Consider the following 20,727-nt stretch of genomic DNA (forward strand, 5'->3'; position numbering starts at 1 on the left):
AGGGTCACTTGGAACAACAACTTCATCCGTCGTAGATTTAGAAGCTCTAATACCGAGGTATGTTGGGAGAGGTTTGAAAGATTCAAGCTCATGCGGATTTTCTGAAATGTGAACAAGATATAGGAATCTATCAACCAAGAAAGACCAATCAAAGTAATCTTTTGGAAATTCAAAGCATAAATGAATAAAACCATCATGAAAATCTTTAACAAATTCATTAGGTGCTTTTCACAATTTCAAAATTTTCTTGCACAAAGGTTTACAATCATACATATCAAAGGTAGAAACAACTTTGTGACAAGATGTTTGAAAGAGTGTATAGAGTCGTTAGGCAATGTGTTACACCATTCTCGTACGTGCCCTTCGAACGTGAGAATGAAAAAACTGTAGAAATTTTGAATAATATGACACATATTCACAGAGATTACCCGGATTATACACTTATAAGCGGAACATGCATAATACATAACCTCCTCTACGTTGATCATCAATTTACAGAAGCAGAAACATTCACAGGCATACATAGAAGCATCAATCACACATATTAACACAGTATTTTCCCGGGGAAAGCATCTCACTAAAAATTCCAACTATCTGTATATTATAGTGATTGAATCATGTAACAATACATAGTACAATACTCCTCACAAGTACTCAGTACTATCTCCACATGCTACAAACAATACAGCTCAGATTTGATCTCCAAATCTCCCTCGCTGCTTTCCCGCCGCCACAGCTCAATACCTGCTCAAGAATGAATGAGAATGGTTTACCAAACTTGTATTTAACCTCCAAAGAATCACTCACACTGGGAAAGACGTGAGCAAAGGCTATAATACTTGGTATTGGCCAATTCATTGGCATACTCAATCCCTTTGATTATGCAAATCCTCATACACAACTATAGTCACAACTGATAGCAATCTAATCCTCTAACACCTGTCCCTATTGAACTGAACATGCACTGACATGCAACTGAGTTAACTGAAGTATTCTATAGTTTCATTATGAGTTAATAATTAGTTTCACAACTCATCATTAGTCTATTTGCAGTTAGACTAATTACAACTAGTTTAACCAAGTCAAACTGACCACAACTCCATCAACTCTACAATCAACTCCACCAAACTCAACTGATTGAGTTCTAACTGAAGTCATGCATGCAACAACTCAACTGACCCACAAAGAAAGCGTACTTCCTTCTGACAGCTGCATGTGCCACATCTGTAGCTCAAACTGAAGTGCTCCAAGAGAATAAAATCAAGTTTATAGTCCAAATATTATTATGAGACAATAATATTTGACTTTTCTATTTTTTTGACAGCCAGTCTAAAAATAGACTTTGATCACTCCTGCTGTGATCACTCCTGCTATGATCATCCCTGTTGTGGTCACTCCTGCTGTGATCATCCCTGCTGTGGTCACTCCTGCTGTGGTCACTCCTGCTGTGATCATCCCTGCTGTGGTCCAAAAATAGAACTTGCGCCATAATTTGCGTATGGGCCCACTTAGTGAAGGCGACTCTTTTCACTAAGCTCCATCATCTTGTTGCATTCTCAACAAGCATTTCTTGTTGCACACTTTTCGACACTCCCTCTCAACAAGAAAGGCTTCCTCTCAAACCCGATCCTGTAACTCTGGAATGTTCTCCATGCAACACATCTGGTCGGTCCACTTGCTTTGTCATCAAAGTCTCTGACTGCTATTGCCTCTGTCGACTGAAAACTTTGCATCTCTGTGCTCTTCAGTATCTGACTGCTCTAGCCTCTGTCACTTTGATCTCCGACTGCATCTGTGTTGCTGCTAGTTCTATCTCCCAGCATTGCATCCACACTGCACCTCCCAACTGACCTCCCTGTTGGGCTAGAAACACTCTCTGATGCTGAAGCTCTACCTGCTGCTGACAAGTGCTACCTCTCTGACATTTGTGCTACTGCAACATCTCCATGCATCTCGCACCATTGCACACCTCTCTGTGCCACCTAGCACTATGCAAAACACTTGTGCCTCTCGCATTGCTGCAGCCTGCTAGCTATGCACTGTCCTGGGATTCCCTGCACTGTCGCTCTCTCTGCCGCTCCATCCGCATCTGTCTCTACCCAATCAATCAGTTCCTGCTACTACACATTGGGGCTCCCGTAGCAAGGTCTCATCCAAGAGGTTGGGTACCTCAAGGATCTTGCCCCTCCTCCTTGGGACGATCAATCCACATCACCCCACCTCCTACCTGGAGGTATGGCTGCATGCGATCCCTCAGCCCACCTGGCTCGAAGTTTCCCCCTACTGGAGGTCTCTGGATGAGTAGATGTCTCTACTCGATCTCCTCTCAGCTTCCCTTGTTGTGGCTGCTCCACAACCTCCTGAAGTTGCTGCATCAACTGTGGCTCCTCCATAATCGTCTGAGACTTCTTCTGGCTCTGCATGTTGAAAGGTAACATACCTTCCCTCCCAACCACCAAGCCTCCATCAATTGCCTCATTGCTCAAGGCTTTGCATGCATCTTGAACCTCAAGAGCACACAGGTTCTTGACCCGTGAACCCTCCTCATGACAACGAAAACATCGCACTTTTGATTTGTCAACCTTCTTCCCACCACTGGAAGAACTGGATTCGGAAAGAGAACCCTTCTCCTTCCCCTTCTTCACCTTACTCGCTAAGGCACAGTTCTCCTCATCCTACATGAATGAATAACCGTCTCTGGTGCTCCGTCTAATCTCCTCCTGCACAAGATCCGGCCAAAGTCTCTCCCATCCTAGCGGTTTCTCCCTTCCATTCACCGAGTCTTGGTAGCTATGCCAACTCTTAGGAAGGTCAAGGAGTGCTAGACTCACCATCCTCATCCAACAGTCATCCCACACTTCCCAGCTCATCCCGGCATTGGGTGAACTTCATGAGATACTGGGGCATACTGTCTCCATTCTCACATTGAATGTTTCTGAGTTTTATCTCTTGCTTTGGAATTAAATTCGAATTCCACTAGCTCAAAACTCAACCACTTCTGATCTAGAATTCGTGAGAACAAAGTATTTCTTGCACAGAGATCCATTGTATGGGCATTCACCGGATATCTCACCTTCCAAAAGAAGGATGAATCCAGAGGCTACCTGGCCCGATCACAGACTCTGCCTGAAGAAATAAAATGTAAACACTTTCTGAATAATAGATCTGATGATCAATACAACACTGATATCATGTTGAACTTCTTCTGCAAATCAACTCGCTCTGATACCATGTAGAAATTTTGAATAATATGACACATATTCACAGAGATTATCCTAATTATACACTTATAAGCGGAACATGCATAATACATAACCTCCTCTACGTTGATCATCAATTTACAGAAGCAGAAACATTCACAGGCGTACATAGAAGCATCAATCACACATATCAACACAGTATTTTCCTGGGGAAAGCTTCTCGCTAAAAACCCCAACTATCTGTATATTCTAGTGATTGAATCATGTAACAATACATAGTACAATACTCCTCACAAGTACTCAGTACTATCTCCACATGCTACACACAATACAGCTCAGATTTGATCTCCAAATCTCCCCCGCTGCTTGCCTACCTCCACAGCTCAATCCCTGCTCAAGAATGAATGAGAATGGTTTACCAAACTCGTATTTAACCTCCAAATAATCACTCGCACTGGGAAAGACGTGACCAGAGGCTATAATACTTGGTATTGGCCAATTCATTGGCATACTCAATCCCTTTGATTGTGCAAATCCTCATACACAACTATAGTCACAACTGATAGCAATCTGATCCTCTAATACCTGTCCTTGTTGAACTGAACATGCACTGACATGCAACTGAGTTAACTGATGTATTCTATAGTTGCATTATGAGTTAATAATTAGTTTAACAACTCATCATTAGTCTATTTGCAGTTAGACTAATTACAACTAGTTTAACCAAGTCAAACTAAACACAACTCCATCAACTCTACAATCAACTCCACCAAACTCAACTGATTGAGTTCTAACTGAAGTCATGCATGCAACAACTCAACTGACCCACAAAGAAAGCATACTTTCTTCTGACAGCTGCATGTGCCATATCTGTAGCTCAAACTGAAGTGCTCCAAGAGAATAAGATCAAGTTTATAATCCAAATATTATTATGAGACAATAATATTTGACTTTTCTATTTTTTTTATAGCCAGTCTAAAAATAGACTTTGATCACTCCTGCTGTAATCACTCTTGCTGTGATCATCCCTGTTGTGGTCACTCCTGCTGTGATCATCCCTGCTGTGGTCCAAAAATAGAACTTGCGCCATAATTTGCCTGCGGGCCCACTTAGTGAAGGCGACTCTTTTCACTAAACTCCATCATCTTGTTGCATTCTCAACAAGCATTTCTTGTTGCACACTTTTCAACAAAAACGTACAACCAACATCCTCATAGTGGATGTTGTGCTTTGTGTTAAAATCAAGAAAATGTGCGGTGTGACCAATCAAGGTTGTTTCACCGTTACCATTAAATTTCAAATTGGACACATCATCAATAATTCTCGCCGGCATTTTCAGATTTGTGTCTCTAGAAAAACCTGTCGGGGTTATGATTTGGTGGTAAGTCCTAAAATGAGTGCAAAAATTCAAAATAGACTTCAAGGTCTCAACTTGTCATCTGACCCTCCTTCTAGCGCCAGAAATGTTGACAGTATTGAACCTGCCAACATTCAGGGGATCTCCCAGATCAGAAGTCTCAACTAAACCTCACATTGTTTGGGGTAAGAGTCTCACAAGTGGGCCGTAATGTTATGCCTTGACTGCGAAAATGCGCAAAGTGAAGTATGGTAACTTTGGGTGAGAGCAAGTGTGTGACCTTACGGAAAGTCAAGCGCAATGCATGAATGTTCCAACACATGAAGGGAAAAGGAAGTGTGCCCCTTGGAATCCTGTAATAGCACGCAACTTGAAAGGAACACACGAGCGTAATGAAATCATAAGCTAAGATATGAAATAGTCCACAAGTTAAAGTGATGAATTAATACAACACACTCCCTTCCTTCTTTTCACTTAATCTAACCCCTCCATTTCTAACCATGCTCTCTCACTCAATGCCTTCCATTTTTTAAATAATCACTAACCCTAATTTTAATTTTAATTTTAATCTTAATCTTAATATGAAATTTAATCTCAATTAATTCTAATCAAAATAAAATTATTATTTTTATAATTATTAAAAATCATTAGTAATTATTAATTATCAATTTTAAATTTACTTACAAGTAAGAAATTTGTTAAATCTAATTAATAACTTATCATCAAAACTTTAAATAAATAACCTTTCATTTTAATAAGTAATAATACTTATCATTCCTAATAAGTATTAATAGCCATAATAATGTATTATCAATATTGTATATTTAATTAAAACAAATATTGTAAAAAAGTTTGTACAATTATCATTTAGTAAGAAATTAAAATATTATTAATTTATTTCATATTACTTGAACCTAACTTTCTCTCTCCTTCCTTGAGGGCTTGTCGGCTACCCATCATTCCCGTTCTATCACTGTCTCATACCTTTATTTATACACTCCATCGAGATCTGTCTTATACGCTTATTGATCTATCCTGATGATGAGCCATGGTGGATGGTTCGAAACATCGATTCAAACAATATTGATGCAATGAATATGGAAGATAACTCTACACATAATACAACACACATTTAACAATATTCATACAAATGCAAACGGAATAGTTCATAAGCATAAGTGTAAGTTAAATAACATACATTGAAAATACAACAAGAATAGTCCTAATATAGTCACAACATATGCATGAAAGCGTGTCGGCTCTGATTTTATTATAAGTGAAAGTTCCATTCATACATACACCATTGACGGACCACTAGCCCTAATAGTGGAACATCAAAGTAAAGAACACCCGCTCCTCCAAAGAAGTATACTCACTCTACACTGTGGAGAAGCAAAGGTTCTTCATAATAATCCCAAGCTCCTTCTAAGACTAAGCCTAACCAAAATCTTGGCTCCGAAAAGCCCTTTACATGAGTTATGGGGTTACGCTTTAACTCCGCTTTGTGACCTTTGGAATACCCTCATGACTCTTCAACTTATTTACAAAATGACTCATTACATTATATCATGACTCTTCATGTTCCAATATTGACACTTGGAATTTCACTTACAACATAATTACAAATAATATTACATTTTACACTTGTACCCATATACGACAAAATAAGTTAGAGACAACTTGACAACCCAACAAGACAAAACGCTATGATGCTTGAGTTTGGGGAAACTATAGCTCAATAAATTCCACTTGATGCTTCTTGGTCACATATTGGTGCAAAGATCGGTATCGTGCGATAACATCCCAAAACTGCGTAATGGTGTCTGGCTGGAAGCGAACTCTTCCCTCCATGGCATCCGGGTACAATGATTTGGAACCAGTTTCAACCTCCTTCTGAAGCATGAGCAACATTGTTCTAATTTGCATAGGACCACCAATGTCGTTCTGCATGTTCTTTCTGTTCAACTCATAATCTTCCTTGGTGTCCATCTATATCAGCTTCTCCAAGTACTCTTCGATCCCCTGCTTGACCTAGTTCTTGGGTTTAGCTTCGGTGAGTGAACCAACTAATGGGATCTTGTGTGCATTCATCAAGACATCCAAATTGTTGTATAATCGTACATATGAGGCCTGAATACCACCAATAAAAGAGGCAAGCTATGTGTAGTTCTGAATAAACACTCGAACCTTCACTTTTTCCAACTCTTCCCGTGGCTTCATTTTCTTTCCCAAGTTAAGCGGTGCCGCTTTGTATCGCATTGTCCATTCATGCGCAGATGTGATGGCAACTTGTATATTTCTAAGAGTTTTCACTAAGTCTTTTCTGCACTGTTGTAATCCATGCAAGCGGACAACTACCTTATGTACGGTAATGAGCTCCTCATAGAGGTCCTGCATGGTCTCTCCAAGTGTTGATACTTCAACAAGTATCGTTGCTCTCATCTCCTCCAAGTGGACCCATGAGGAAGCTACATTTTTTGTTACCGCGCAAAGCTATTTTGCCTATTGCCTGGCAGCCTGTAAATCCTCTGCCAATTTCTTATTCTCTACCATCAAATACTAAGTGTTTGATCTTGTTGCACATGCGAAGGCCAAGCTGGCTTCGGCAATGGAGTTTTGATTCTTCCTAGTGTCTGCCACTATCACCTTTTTCTCTAATGAATGTAGGCGATGCGAGGCCATCCCGAAAATGCTTTCTTTATGTTTGCACAATCTTATTTTTTATTTCATCATACGATAGATTGTACAAGCCCATTACCAGATCATCATCAAGAGGAAAATTTTCCACAAACCTACTCATTGTGAATTACAGCTTGACAATGAGACCTGCTTGAGTAAACTTCCAAACTTGCACAATGGCATGACATTATGATGGTGGGCTAAAGAGCCATGCTAAGAATAGTTGTTGTCAACCAATTAGAAGTGGTTTACCTCATATTTCAAAGGAAAATTAGTTTGAAGCCTTGATTTTACTTCCACCTACAACATTACTCACTATTTGAAGTAGGTTATTGATCAACTCATTACCTTCAGTTCAAACCTAATCAAGATATCTTGTTTACAACAAAATTCTGCTACAATTTAACCCCATGTCAATGAGGAATACTATTTTATATTATATAGCTATATATTGTTGTTTTATTAACCAATGAAATATTTGTTAAAAATTAGCAAAAAAAAGTCCTGAAAAAAAAAGGGGGATATCATGGAACCATTCATGGTTTCTGTATAAAAGAACAAAAAATTACTTGCTTCAAATAACTTTTTATCAAATATAATAAGTGATTGCATTTGCATTTGTTCTCATCTCATCATTGTGGTAACTCTAATTATTGGGTGATTTCATAAACATTGTCCCAAATATAATAAGTGATTGCATTTGCATTTGTTCTCATCTCATCATTGTGGTAACTCTAATTATTAGGTGATTTCATAAGCATTGTCCCAATGGGACAATGTTTATGAAATCTGTTGATGCATCTACACATATCAAAGATGCACGATTATTATGTGATTTGTTGGATGTGTTTATTCTGGAGGTGGGTCCAGAACTTGTTTTCCGTGTCATAACGAACAATGTTGCAAATTATGTTGTCGCTGGCAAGATGCTTATGGAGAGGAATCCTACCTTATTTTGGACACCTTGTGTTGCACACTACATTGATTTGATGTTGGAAGACATAGGAAAAATTCATTTTGTCAAAGATAATGTTGATTCATAAAAAACATTACAAAATTTATATATAATCATACATATGTGCTTCATTTGATGAGAACATTCACCAACAAGAAGGAGTTGGTGCGCCCTGCCATTACACGATTTTCCACCAGTTTCATATCTCTTCAATCTCTCTTGAATTCTATGTGGGATCTGAAAAGAATGTTTCTTTCAGATGAGTGGCATGCTTTAGCATTTAGCCGCAAACCAGAGGGAAAGGCCATATACAGATTAGTTTCATACCATGAAATCTTATGGGCGGGAGCGTAGGAGGTGTGCAACATTACTGAATCTTTCGTAAAGGTTCTTCGATTAGTTGATGGTGACAAACCCGCAATAGGCTACTTGTATGAGGCCATGGACAGGACCAAAGAATACATTCGACCCTACTATGATGATAAGGGAAATGAGGGGTTTCAGAACAACTCCTATGGGAAGTGATTGATGAATGATGGAACAATACACTCCATTGTCTCATTCGTGCTGCAGTGATCTACCAGAACCTAGAATTTGCAGAACAACTCTTATGGGAAGTGATTGATGAATGATAGAACAATACACTCCATTGTCTCATTCATGCTGTAGGGATCTACCAGAACCTAGCATTTGCTTACTCATGTGCGTTCTTATTTGATGCTGGAGTCATGGATGGATTTTTCACCTATGTTTAGAGGATGGTGCCATCTCCAGCAGAATGTGCAGAAATCTCCAAAGAAATGGAGATATACAAGATGGCAGGTGACACATTTAACTTTGACATAGTTGTGGTTGATAGGAAGACTAAAATCCCAAGTATGTTTTAGTTTGTTTCAAATTTCGTTGTCTCTACAAGTTCATAACTTCATAGTTTGCTTCAACTTTCAAATTTCATTTTTTCTTATGTTTATCTTATTTGTAATTTTGTTGTAGATGCATGGTGGAGAAGATATGGTGGTAGAATACCCAATCTGCAAAGGCTTGTCATTCAAATGTTCAACCAAACATGTAGCTCCTCAGAATGCTAGCGCAACTGGAGTGTATTTGAAAAAATACACACCAAGAAGCGCAACAGGTTAAAACTCAAAACATTCCAAATTTCAAATTAATTTTTTGAATTCATTAAATAATATATTTTTCTAATTATTATTTTATGACCATTGTACATGTTGGAGTCTCAGGGACTTAATGACATGGTCTACGTCTACTACAATCTTCGATTGTAGGTGAGGCAACTTGAGAGAACACCTGATGTGGAGACCATCTCATTGGATGGGATCGACACCATTGTTGCATGGAGGGTTGAGGCCAGGAGGCCTCTCATGGAGTCTGCCACTGATTGGTTAGAGCAGGAGGTAGTGGACGGGGTAGAGGAGGAGGAGGAGGTGACACCACCCACCCAGGCTACCCCTATCACCAATAGAGGAAGTGGTCTACCTCTTGTAGCTCCTAGTTCTTCAACTTCTAGAACACATCAGAGTTCACTGCCAATTCCACCGCCATCTACATCTAGAGGGAAACCTATTGCATTTTCTCGCAAGAGGGGCAAAGGAAATCAATAGTATTAGTTATTTGGTTCATTTTATTGCATATGACATTGACTCATATGAGATACATTATTATATTTTTTGTTGATATTTTGACGCTGAATTGGGACTCGGGACTTACTATTTAGGACATGATTCATTGTTATGTGTGATGTAGCACTAAAAATGATATTACACATCTTATATATTAATTATTTTATCATATATATGTGTCAATGCATTTATTTTATGTTGTAGATGCTTTGGATATTAAAAAAAAATGAAAAAAATGAATTTTTTGTATTTGCCAATTTTTTCCCGATTTTTCCCCCTCACCGATTTGATCCTAATCGTGATGTTCGCAACATTGAATATGACTTCAAATTTCCAACAAGCCCATACTTGATTCCTGAATGCCCAATCAATATATAAATACTCACAGCTAACTACAAACCATAACCTTCGGTGTGTAAGCATGAAATAGCAGTAAGTAATCAACAAACATTAAGATGGTGATGGAAAACAAACCAGTAAGTAATCAACAAACGTTAAGATGGTGATGGAAAACAAACCCACAAATTGGAAAACTGAGAAGAGAGCTCTTTATGTTGGGATGATTTTGTACTTATTTCACTCAGGTACATTGTACTAAAGCACATGATAATATTTCTTGGGAAAAGTTAAAGGTTCAAGTAGATTCTTTAAGTGCAAAGGCCAGAAGACCATAATTGACTGACAATACAGACAAGATTGTGGAAACAAATCAGCATAAGGAAACCTAGTGGCATTCACTCTATCAAAGCCAATATAGTCATCTTCCAGAACCAAAATGAAAGCAAGCATATAACTCAAAACACTCCTCATTTATCCTTGTCCTATGCAAAGTTCATCCCAAATTCAAGCTCCCTTGACACTCAGATATAATACTCAATCACAATTTAATTGAATTTGCCCCTAAAACCAGAGCTTTTGAAATTGTATACAAATCCATAAACAAACATAAACATTTGTACAACTTTTGCGAAAATCATTCATCATTCATCTTTTGACGTCGGGTTTGTTCCTGCCGAAGGGTTGTCAGCAAAGTACTCTTGACGTTTCATGTTGACACCATACTGCAAATAATTCAAAAAAAAATCATTGAATTCAAAGATATTCAAGCAAGAATTTCATAATATAAGAATAAGAAGAGGATCAATGTTTAATTCTAATGTTCAGTTGTGGAGAGCATGTAAATAAACAGTAAGCAGTACTTTGTACAAATGCCTGAACTGTTGAACAAAACCAAATGCATACCTCTCGCAATGCCATGGAAAGATCCTCAGTAGTCAAAACAAAGGATTTATCCTGAAAGAATAAAAAAGATCAAAGGATACATCTGTTTTCAAATAATATATAGACTTTTGTCAAGAAAAGAAAACTTACAGAATATCAAATATCAAAAAAAAGTAATGACAGTGAATTCTCGATCATAAATTCGTTGCAGATGCATATAAGCTAAAATAGAAGGTAAAACAACCATTTACCTCATTTTCTGAAAACTTTTAATCAAAGTTATCCAGATCAAGATACAGATTTGGATAAGGCTCCATCAGAATTTTGAAAACGGCAGCATTATATACGACAGAGAAATGGTAGATAGAGAAAATATAAAAAGGAAATCATAAAATCCTTAGTAGTAAAATCTCCGGTGTGATCAAAATGATGCTAAAATGTAATCATAAAATCCTCATTAGAAATTAATGCAAGTCTAAACAAATTTAGAATTTGTTCTTCTATGGCCAATGACATCAAATCTCTTCATACACATATGAAGGATAATACAGTATGATACAAGGTAAATCAACACACCTTTAGGCTGAGTTAGTCTTTAGCTTTCATGGAAGTAGGCCATAAGGTGTGGGCTGTAGACTTCACTATACAATTAAATATGAACTAAACAGTAACTAACACTACTTGTGATAAAAGCAGAACCAAGAACAGAGAACAAATGCACTAAGAAAAAGGCTCATAATTTATGAATCAAAAGGTAAAACTTGAAGAGTAATGGCTTACCCTTAGGCTGTAATTAACTTTTAAGTTTTGAAGCAATTGTCACTATCCAGTTAAACTCCTAGCTCTAGAATCCATACAATAAATTAACATGTCCAACTATCAACATCCCAGAAACAGAGACTAATATATATTGTGTTTGATTGGGGGGGGGGGTCGGTGGCAAGTGTTCAAACTTCATCTTATAGACAACCTTTGGGATTTAGGGTTTCCAGAGTACGTGGAGTTTCTAACCAAAAAAACATGTGTTTTCACAGGATCCAAGTCGAACAGGTCAGGATCCATCTCCAGTTTTCAGGATGAATTTGTCTTTTCAGGATCCATTTCCATAATAGCAGATTTGTATAGGTGCTTTGTAACGTGCAATTTATTGAGCATCACCAGCAACTTCTGAGATTGCAAGAATATATATATATATATATTGTAGCCAACCAGAAAAATATTGATTCGAGTATTGACATAACTGAGCATATTAATTAACATCTCGTTAAATGTGACATTTAAAGGTACTTGTTACTCCTCATGTCAGCAGGGGCACATAGACATTTTTGCAGTATCTATCACCACCATTGTAATCCTAGGGTCACAAGTCAAAAGAAATGTAAAATCCATGTGAGGCCCTACATTAGATATCCTAGGCCTCATGTCTTGTCATTGAGTTTGCATCTTGTTCTTTAGGTCGGACCATGGCTGGTCCCTTGAAGTTCACTTCGGGTTATTTTCATCCTATACAAGATTGAAAGGGCTTAGGTAAACCTTCTTGAGGACTCAAGGTTTTATGGGAACCTGCATTTGTAGAGGTGATCACCAGTGTATGGGACAATGCAACCCGCGTCAAGGTGCACTTATGTCTTTCCACATGGTTATGGTCTATAGACTTCGTAGTTGGCCTTGGCCTTGGACTCCTCAGACGACTCTCATGCATGGCATTCTCATATTGATAACTTTCATGTTCCATGAGGTAGTTCACAGTTCCCAATGCAAAGTGGTCTTGGTGGTTGACTCATACAGTCTTATTTTCATCACATGGCATAATCTTGTACAGATGCTTTCTTACACAAGTATATGAACCAATGTAGGTTGTTTTACAATGGGAGCATGTTAAATTTGTTGTTCCAACCTTTTTCCTTCTCACTCGCTTTCTCGCGTACTTTTACAAGGATGTTGAACAATAGAGTGAAATTTCTTTTGCGAAGAAAAGATAAGAAATCTTTGGGAGAAAAAAAAACGCGGGAGCGCGCTCCTAAAAATGACTCCCAAAAGGAAGCAATTCGGGAGCACGGTCCCTAGGCCACTCTCTGAGCACTTCAAGAGCAGGTACGAGGGGGCGGCACCCCTCGCAGCCCTATATCCAACTTGGTGTTGACCAAACACATAAGAGAGAATCAATTATCTGTATAGCGAGGGGTCCACATAATTCTCCCTGGATGTAACTACCTTCCTCCAATTGGTTATCATGGGTGTAGACATAGCTCTACAATCTTCCATCCCGAACTTCCTCACAATCTCAATGCAGTGTTTCCCTTGCCCAATGGAAATCTCCCCATCTATCTGCCACACCTCCATGCCTATAAAGTAGTGCATAAGCCCCAAGTCTTTCATCTCGAACATCGTTGCTAAGTCCCTCTTGCACTCCTCTATGAGCCCCAATGAACTTGTCAAGAACAAGTCGTCCACATATAGGACAAGAATGAGTACCTCACCCCCAACCATCAAATAGAAGAGGTTGGCATCCGCCTCACTGTTCATGAAGCCCATTCCCTGCAAGTATTTGTCAATTCGCTCATTCCATGCCCTAAAAGCCTACTTGTGCTCGTACATGCTCTCTTTAGTCTACACATGTGGGTCTTGTTGTTGTGTGCTACAAAGCTCTCCAGTTGTTCAATGTACACTTCCTCCACCAACTTGCCATTAAGGAATGTTGTCTTGACATCTATCTAATGGATTTGTGATCCAATATATGTTGCAAGTGAGACCACAATTGTGATAGAAGTATACCTGGCCACAGGAGAAAATGTCTCCTCATATTCTATCCCCTCCTTTTTAGAGAACCCCTTGGCCACAAACCTTGCCTTGTATTTGTTATGTAACCAGATCACAAAAAAATAGATCGACTACAAAATTAGCCTCTTCAAGGGGGAAACCTCATTTACATCACATAAATGAACAATTCTTGAATGATACAAATGATAAGACCTCCTTGGTATATATAGGAGTCTAAGGGGTCACAATATAATCAAAGCCCACATAACAATAATAATGTAAGGGCACAACAATAACAAAAGTGGGCTTCTATGGGGGCACAACAATAACAACATGGGGAATACATAAGCACAACAATAACAATAGGGGCCTACAAGAAAAATAACAATAAGGGGAATACACTAGTATTATAGGGACCTAACATGCCCGTCTCCTTCAAAAAAGTGTTGTCCTCAATGTTTGAGTAGTTTTGGATGCTTCTATATAAAATTTTCATCCTCCCATGTGGAATCTTCAGCAGGTAAGTTCTTCCACTTAATGAGATACTCTGAAATTAATCATTTATGTAGTTGTCAGGTTCCTGTTTCCATGACTGTCAAGTTTTAGCAACATTGTTTGAACTGGGAGCTTGTCCCTGATAACCTTCTTTAAGCATGAAACATAGAAAACTGGGTGTACTCAAGAAGATGCAGGCAACTCCAATATGTATGCCATAGTACCAATATTTTGCAACACCTTGTAAGGACCATAGTACTTAGGTGATAATTTATTATCCTTCTTAGCTTGCTTGAGGGACATTCGTTTGTATGATTGTAGCCGTAAAAATTCCATGTCACCTACATCAAAACTTCTTTCACTGAGATGTTGATATGCTTGTTGTTTCATTCGATTATGCGTCAAAGTGAGGTTATCCTTTAAGAGTTGGAGAACTTGTTGTTGATGCTCGATGTGATTTTCCACTACTTGAACCTTAGAATTTTCTCTTAAAGATGATGTGATGGATGGTGGATGATATCCATAAAGTGCCATAAATGGGGTTATTTTTCCTGCAGTATGGAAGGAAGTGATATACCACCATTCAGCTAGAGGTAACCACTTGACCCATTGTGTTTGTTTATCAGATACAAACCAACGAAGATATCCTTCCAAACATTTGTTCACTATCCCAATTTGTCCATCAAATTGAGGATGATAAGATGAGCTATGAGCTAATTGAGTACCACGACAAGAAAATAATTCCGCCCAAAAATTTCCAGTGAAAATGGGATCTCTGTCACTTACAATAATCTTTGGGTTTCCATGTAGATTTTGAATTGTTTCCATTAATGCAGTAGCAACTGTGTTGGCTTTAAAAGGATGAGATAATTCACAAAAGTGTACATACTTGGTAAGTCTATCAACTACCACCATGATGACACTCTTTCCTTCAGACTTGTGTAAACCTGTGATAAAATCCATTGGGACAACCGCTCAACGCTAACTTCGAATGGCTAAAGGTTGTAACAAACCCAAGGTCTTAATTGTCTCAAATTTATTTTGTTGGAAAACCAAAGATTTTGCCACAAACTTCTAAATATCAAATTTAAAGTCATCCCAAAAAAATTCCTTCTTGACCCTGTGGTAAGTTTTTAAAAATCCTAATTGCCCTCCTAAGGGGGAGGTGTTCAATTCCAAAAGAATCTTTTGCTTGAGTTGAGAATTCTTACAAAGATATAAATGATCTTTGTACCATAATGAATCATTTTTCCAACTAAATGTATCAGATGTATTGGGATCTCGCTACAACTTTTGAATGAGTGTCCACACATTTTCGTCATTTTTCCGTTCATCCCTTGCTTCCGTTAGGATAATAAAAATGGCACAAAGCAATGCTTCCACATCCTCATCCTTTCTTGAGAGTGCATCTGCAACAACATTTTGCTTCCATTTTTGTAGATGAATTCAAAGTCATAACCCAACATCTTTGTGACCCATTTTTGTTGCTCTTCTGAAGATAGTCTTTGTTCCAAAAAGTATTTAAAACTATCATGATCTGTTTTTACCTTGAAGTGTCTTCCCATTAGTATGGTCTCCATTGCTTTAGTGCATGTAGTATTGCCAACATTTCATTCTCATAAATAGGTTTGTATAAATACTTTCCCTTGATGGACGACTTTCAAAAGCAATGGGTCTTCCTTCTTGCATTAAAACAACACTAATTCCACTTCCTTAGGCATCACATTCCATAATAAAGGTTTTGTGAAGTCTGGCGTAGCTAAGACCGGTGTTTGGCACATTGTCTCTTTAAGATGTTCAAAGGCCTTAGTTGCTTCTGGAGTCCAAGAAAATGCATCTTTCTTCAGTAATGTTGTTAGAAGTGTTGCTATTCTCCCATAATTCTTAACAAACTTGCGATAATACCTTGTCAACCCAAGAAATCCTCGAAGATGCTTTATGGATGTAGGGATGTTCCATTCCTTAATGACTTTAATTTTGTCAGGGTCTACTTTAACACCCTCATGAGATACAATATGACCAAAATATTCCACCTCTTGTACTCCAAAGAAACATTTGGAGGATTTTGGATATAATTGTTTCTCCTCCAATAGTTTGAGCACCCTGTCAACATGTTGAACATAATCCTTCCAAGACTTCTTGTAGATTAGTATATCATCAAAAATACTAACACAAATTTTCTAAGGGTGGGTATGAAAATGGAATTCATCAAACCCTAAAATGTGGAATGTGCATTAGTAAGGCCAAAAGGCATGACCAAAAATTCATAATGACCCCCATGAGGGGGGTCGGTGGCAAGTGTTCAAACTTCATCTTATAGACAACCTTTGGGATTTAGGGTTTCCAGAGTACGTGGAGTTTCTAACCAAAAAAACATGTGTTTTCACAGGATCCAAGTCAAACAGGTCAGGATCCATCTCCAGTTTTCAGGATGAATTTGTCTTTTCAGGATCCGTTTCCATAATAGCAGATTTGTATAGGTGCTTTGTAACGTGCAATTTATTGAGCATCACCAGCAACTTCTGAGATTGCAAGAATATATATATATATATTGTAGCCAACCAGAAAAATATTGATTCGAGTATTGACATAACTGAGCATATTAATTAACATCTCGTTAAATGTGACATTTAAAGGTACTTGTTACCCCTCATGTCAGCAGGGGCACATAGACATTTTTGCAGTATCTATCACCACCATTGTAATCCTAGGGTCACAAGTCAAAAGAAATGTAAAATCCATGTGAGGCCCTACATTAGATATCCTAGGCCTTATGTCTTGTCATTGAGTTTGCATCTTGTTCTTTAGGTCGGACCATGGTTGGTGCCTTGAAGTTCACTTCGGGTTATTTTCATCCTATACAAGATTGAAAGGGCTTAGGTAAACCTTCTTGAGGACTCAAGGTTTTATGGGAACCTGCATTTGTAGAGGTGATCACCAGTGTATGGGACAATCCAACCCGCGTCAAGGTGCACTTATGTCTTTCCACATGGTTATGGTCTATAGACTTTGTAGTTGGCCTCGGCCTTGGACTCCTCAGACGACTCTCATGCATGGCATTCTCATATTGATAACTTTCATGTTCCATGAGGTAGTTCACAGTTCCCAATGCAAAGTGGTCTTGGTGGTTGACTCATACAGTCTTATTTTCATCACATGGCATAATCTTGTACAGATGCTTTCTTAAACAAGTATATGAACCAATGTAGGTTGTTTTACAATGGGAGCATGTTAAATTTGTTGTTCCAACCTTTTTCCTTCTCACTCGCTTTTTCGCATACTTTTACAAGGATGTTGAACAATAGAGTGAAATTTCTTTTGCGAAGAAAAGATAAGAAATCTTTGGGAGAAAAAAAAAATGCGGGAGCGCGCTCCTGAAAATCACTCCCAAAAGGAAGCAATTCGGGAGCGCGGTCCCTAGGCCACTCTCTGAGCACTTCAAGAGTTGGTACGAGGGGGCGGCACCCCTCGCAGCCCTATATCCAGCTTGGTGTTGACCAAACACATAAGAGAGACAATCAATTATCTGTATAGCAAGGGGTCCACATAATTCTCCCTGGATGTAACTACCTTCCTCCAATTGGTTATCATGGGTGTAGACATAGCTCTACAATCTTCCATCCCGAACTTCCTCACAATCTCAATGCAGTGTTTCCCTTGCCAAGGGAAATCTCCCCATCTGTCTGCCACACCTCCATGCCTATAAAGTAGTGCATAAGCCCCAAGTCTTTCATCTCGAACATCGTTGCTAGGTCCCTCTTGCACTCCTCTATGAGCCCCAATGAACTTGTCAAGAACAAGTCGTCCACATATAGGACAAGAATGAGTACCTGACCCCCAACCATCAAATAGAAGAGGTTGGCATCCGCCTCACTCTTCACGAAGCCCATTCCCTGCAAGTATTTGTCAATTCGCTCATTCCATGCCCTAAAAGCCTACTTGTGCTCGTACATGCTCTCTTTAGTCTACACATGTGGGTCTTGTTGTTGTGTGCTACAAAGCTCTCCAGTTGTTCAATGTACACTTCCTCCACCAACTTGCCATTAAGGAATGTTGTCTTGACATCTATCTAATGGATTTGTGATCCAATATATGTTGCAAGTGAGACCACAATTGTGATAGAAGTATACCTGGCCACAGGAGAAAATGTCTCCTCATATTCTATCCCCTCCTTTTTAGAGAACCCCTTGGCCACAAACCTTGCCTTGTATTTGTTATGTAACCAGATCCCAAAAAAATAGATCGACTACAAAATTAGCCTCTTCAAGGGGGAAACCTCATTTACATCACATAAATGAACAATTCTTGAATGATACAAATGATAAGACCTCCTTGGTATATATAGGAGTCTAAGGGGTCACAATATAATCAAAGCCCACATAACAATAATAATGCAAGGGCACAACAATAACAAAAGTGGGCTTCTATGGGGGCACAACAATAACAACATGGGGAATACATAGGCACAACAATAACAATAGGGGGCTACAAGAAAAATAACAATAAGGGGAATACACTAGTATTATAGGGACCTAACATGCCCGTCTCCTTCAAAAAAGTGTTGTCCTCAATGTTTGAGTAGTTTTGGATGCTTCTATATAAAATTTTCATCCTCCCATGTGGAATCTTCAGCAGGTAAGTTCTTCCACTTAATGAGATACTCTAAAATTAATCATTTATGTAGTTGTCGGGTTCCTGTTTCCATGACTGTCAAGTTCTAGCAACATTGTTTGAACTGGGAGCTTGTCCCTGATAACCTTCTTTAAGCATGAAACATAGAAAACTGGGCGTACTCAAGAAGATGCAGGCAGCTCCAATATGTATGCCATAGTACCAATATTTTGCAACACCTTGTAAGGACCATAGTACTTAGGTGATAATTTATTATCCTTCTTAGCTTGCTTGAGGGACATTCGTTTGTATGATTGTAACCGTAAAAATTCCATGTCACCTACATCAAAACTTCTTTCACTGAGATGTTGATATGCCTGTTGTTTCATTCGATTATGCATCAAAGTGAGGTTATCCTTTAAGAGTTGGAGAACTTGTTGTTGATGCTCGATGTGATTTTCCACTACTCGATCCTTAGAATTTTCTCTTAAAGATGATGTGATGGATGGTGGATGATATCCATAAAGTGCCATAAATGGGGTTATTTTTCCTACAGTATGGAAGGAAGTGATATACCACCATTCAGCTAGAGGTAACCACTTGACCCATTGTGTTTGTTTATCAGATACAAACCAACGAAGATATCCTTCCAAACATTTGTTCACTATCCCAATTTGTCCATCAAATTGAGGATGATAAGATGAGCTATGAGCTAATTGAGTACCACGACAAGAAAATAATTTCGTCCAAAAATTTCCAGTGAAAATGGGATCTCTGTCACTTACAATAATCTTTGGGTTTCCATGTAGATTTTGAATTGTTTCCATTAATGCAGTAGCAACTGTGTTGGCTTTAAAAGGATGAGATAATTCACAAAAGTGTGCATACTTGGTAAGTCTATCAACTACCACCATGATGACACTCTTTCCTTCAGACTTGCGTAAACCTGTGATAAAATCCATTGGGACAACCGCTCAATGCTAACTTCAAATGGCTAAAGGTTGTAACAAACCCGAGGTCTTAATTGTCTCAACTTTATTTTGTTGGAAAACCAAAGATTTTGCCACAAACTTCTAAATATCAAATTTAAAGTCATCCCAAAAAAATTCCTTCTTGACCCTGTGGTAAGTTTTTAAAAATCCTAATTGCCCTCCTAAGGGGGAGGTGTTCAATTCCAAAAGAATCTTTTGCTTGAGTTGAGAATTCTTACAAAGATATAAATGATCTTTGTACCATAATGAATCATTTTTCCAACTAAATGTATCAGATGTATTGGGATCTCGCTACAACTTTTGAATGAGTGTCCACACATCTTCGTCATTTTTCCGTTCATCCCTTGCTTCCGTTAGGATAATAAAAATGGCACAAAGCAATGCTTCCACATCCTCATCCTTTCTTGAGAGTGCATCTACAACAACATTTTGCTTCCCTTTTTGTAGATGAATTCAAAGTCATAACCCAACATCTTTGTGACCCATTTTTGTTGCTCTTCTGAAGATAGTCTTTGTTCAAAAAGTATTTAAAACCATCATGATCTGTTTTTACCTTGAAGTGTCTTCCCATTAGTATGGTCTCCATTGCTTTAGTGCATGTAGTATTGCCAACATTTCATTCTCATAAATAGGTTTGTATAAATACTTTCCCTTGATGGACGACTTTCAAAAGCAATGGGTCTTCCTTCTTGCATTAAAACAACACTAATTCCACTTCCTTAGGCATCACATTCCATAATAAAGGTTTTGTGAAGTCTGGTGTAGCTAAGACCGGTGTTTGGCACATTGTCTCTTTAAGATGTTCAAAGGCCTTAGT

The 20,727-nt window shown here is 38.4% G+C and overlaps 1 protein-coding gene across 1 annotated transcript in view; it reads right to left on the reverse strand.

Annotated features, from left to right (window-relative positions):
- Positions 1-10,621: 10,621 nt before the first annotated feature.
- The window catches only part of TAFII15 (TBP-associated factor II 15), a 137,329-nt gene continuing 127,223 nt past the window's right edge, over positions 10,622-20,727 (reverse strand). Inside the window, exons 5-6 of the mRNA XM_089458112.1 lie at positions 11,074-11,124; positions 10,622-10,892 (exon numbers count right to left, since the gene is read on the reverse strand). Of these exons, the coding sequence (XP_089314238.1) occupies positions 10,812-10,892; positions 11,074-11,124 (132 nt within the window). The 3' untranslated portion in view covers positions 10,622-10,811. The remainder of the gene's footprint in view (positions 10,893-11,073; positions 11,125-20,727) is intronic.

This window comes from Pinus tabuliformis, chromosome 7 (genome assembly GCF_031772625.1).
Source record: "Pinus tabuliformis cultivar Carrire ecotype Pingquan chromosome 7, CPIR1, whole genome shotgun sequence".
NCBI classification, from domain to species: Eukaryota; Viridiplantae; Streptophyta; class Pinopsida; order Pinales; family Pinaceae; genus Pinus; species Pinus tabuliformis.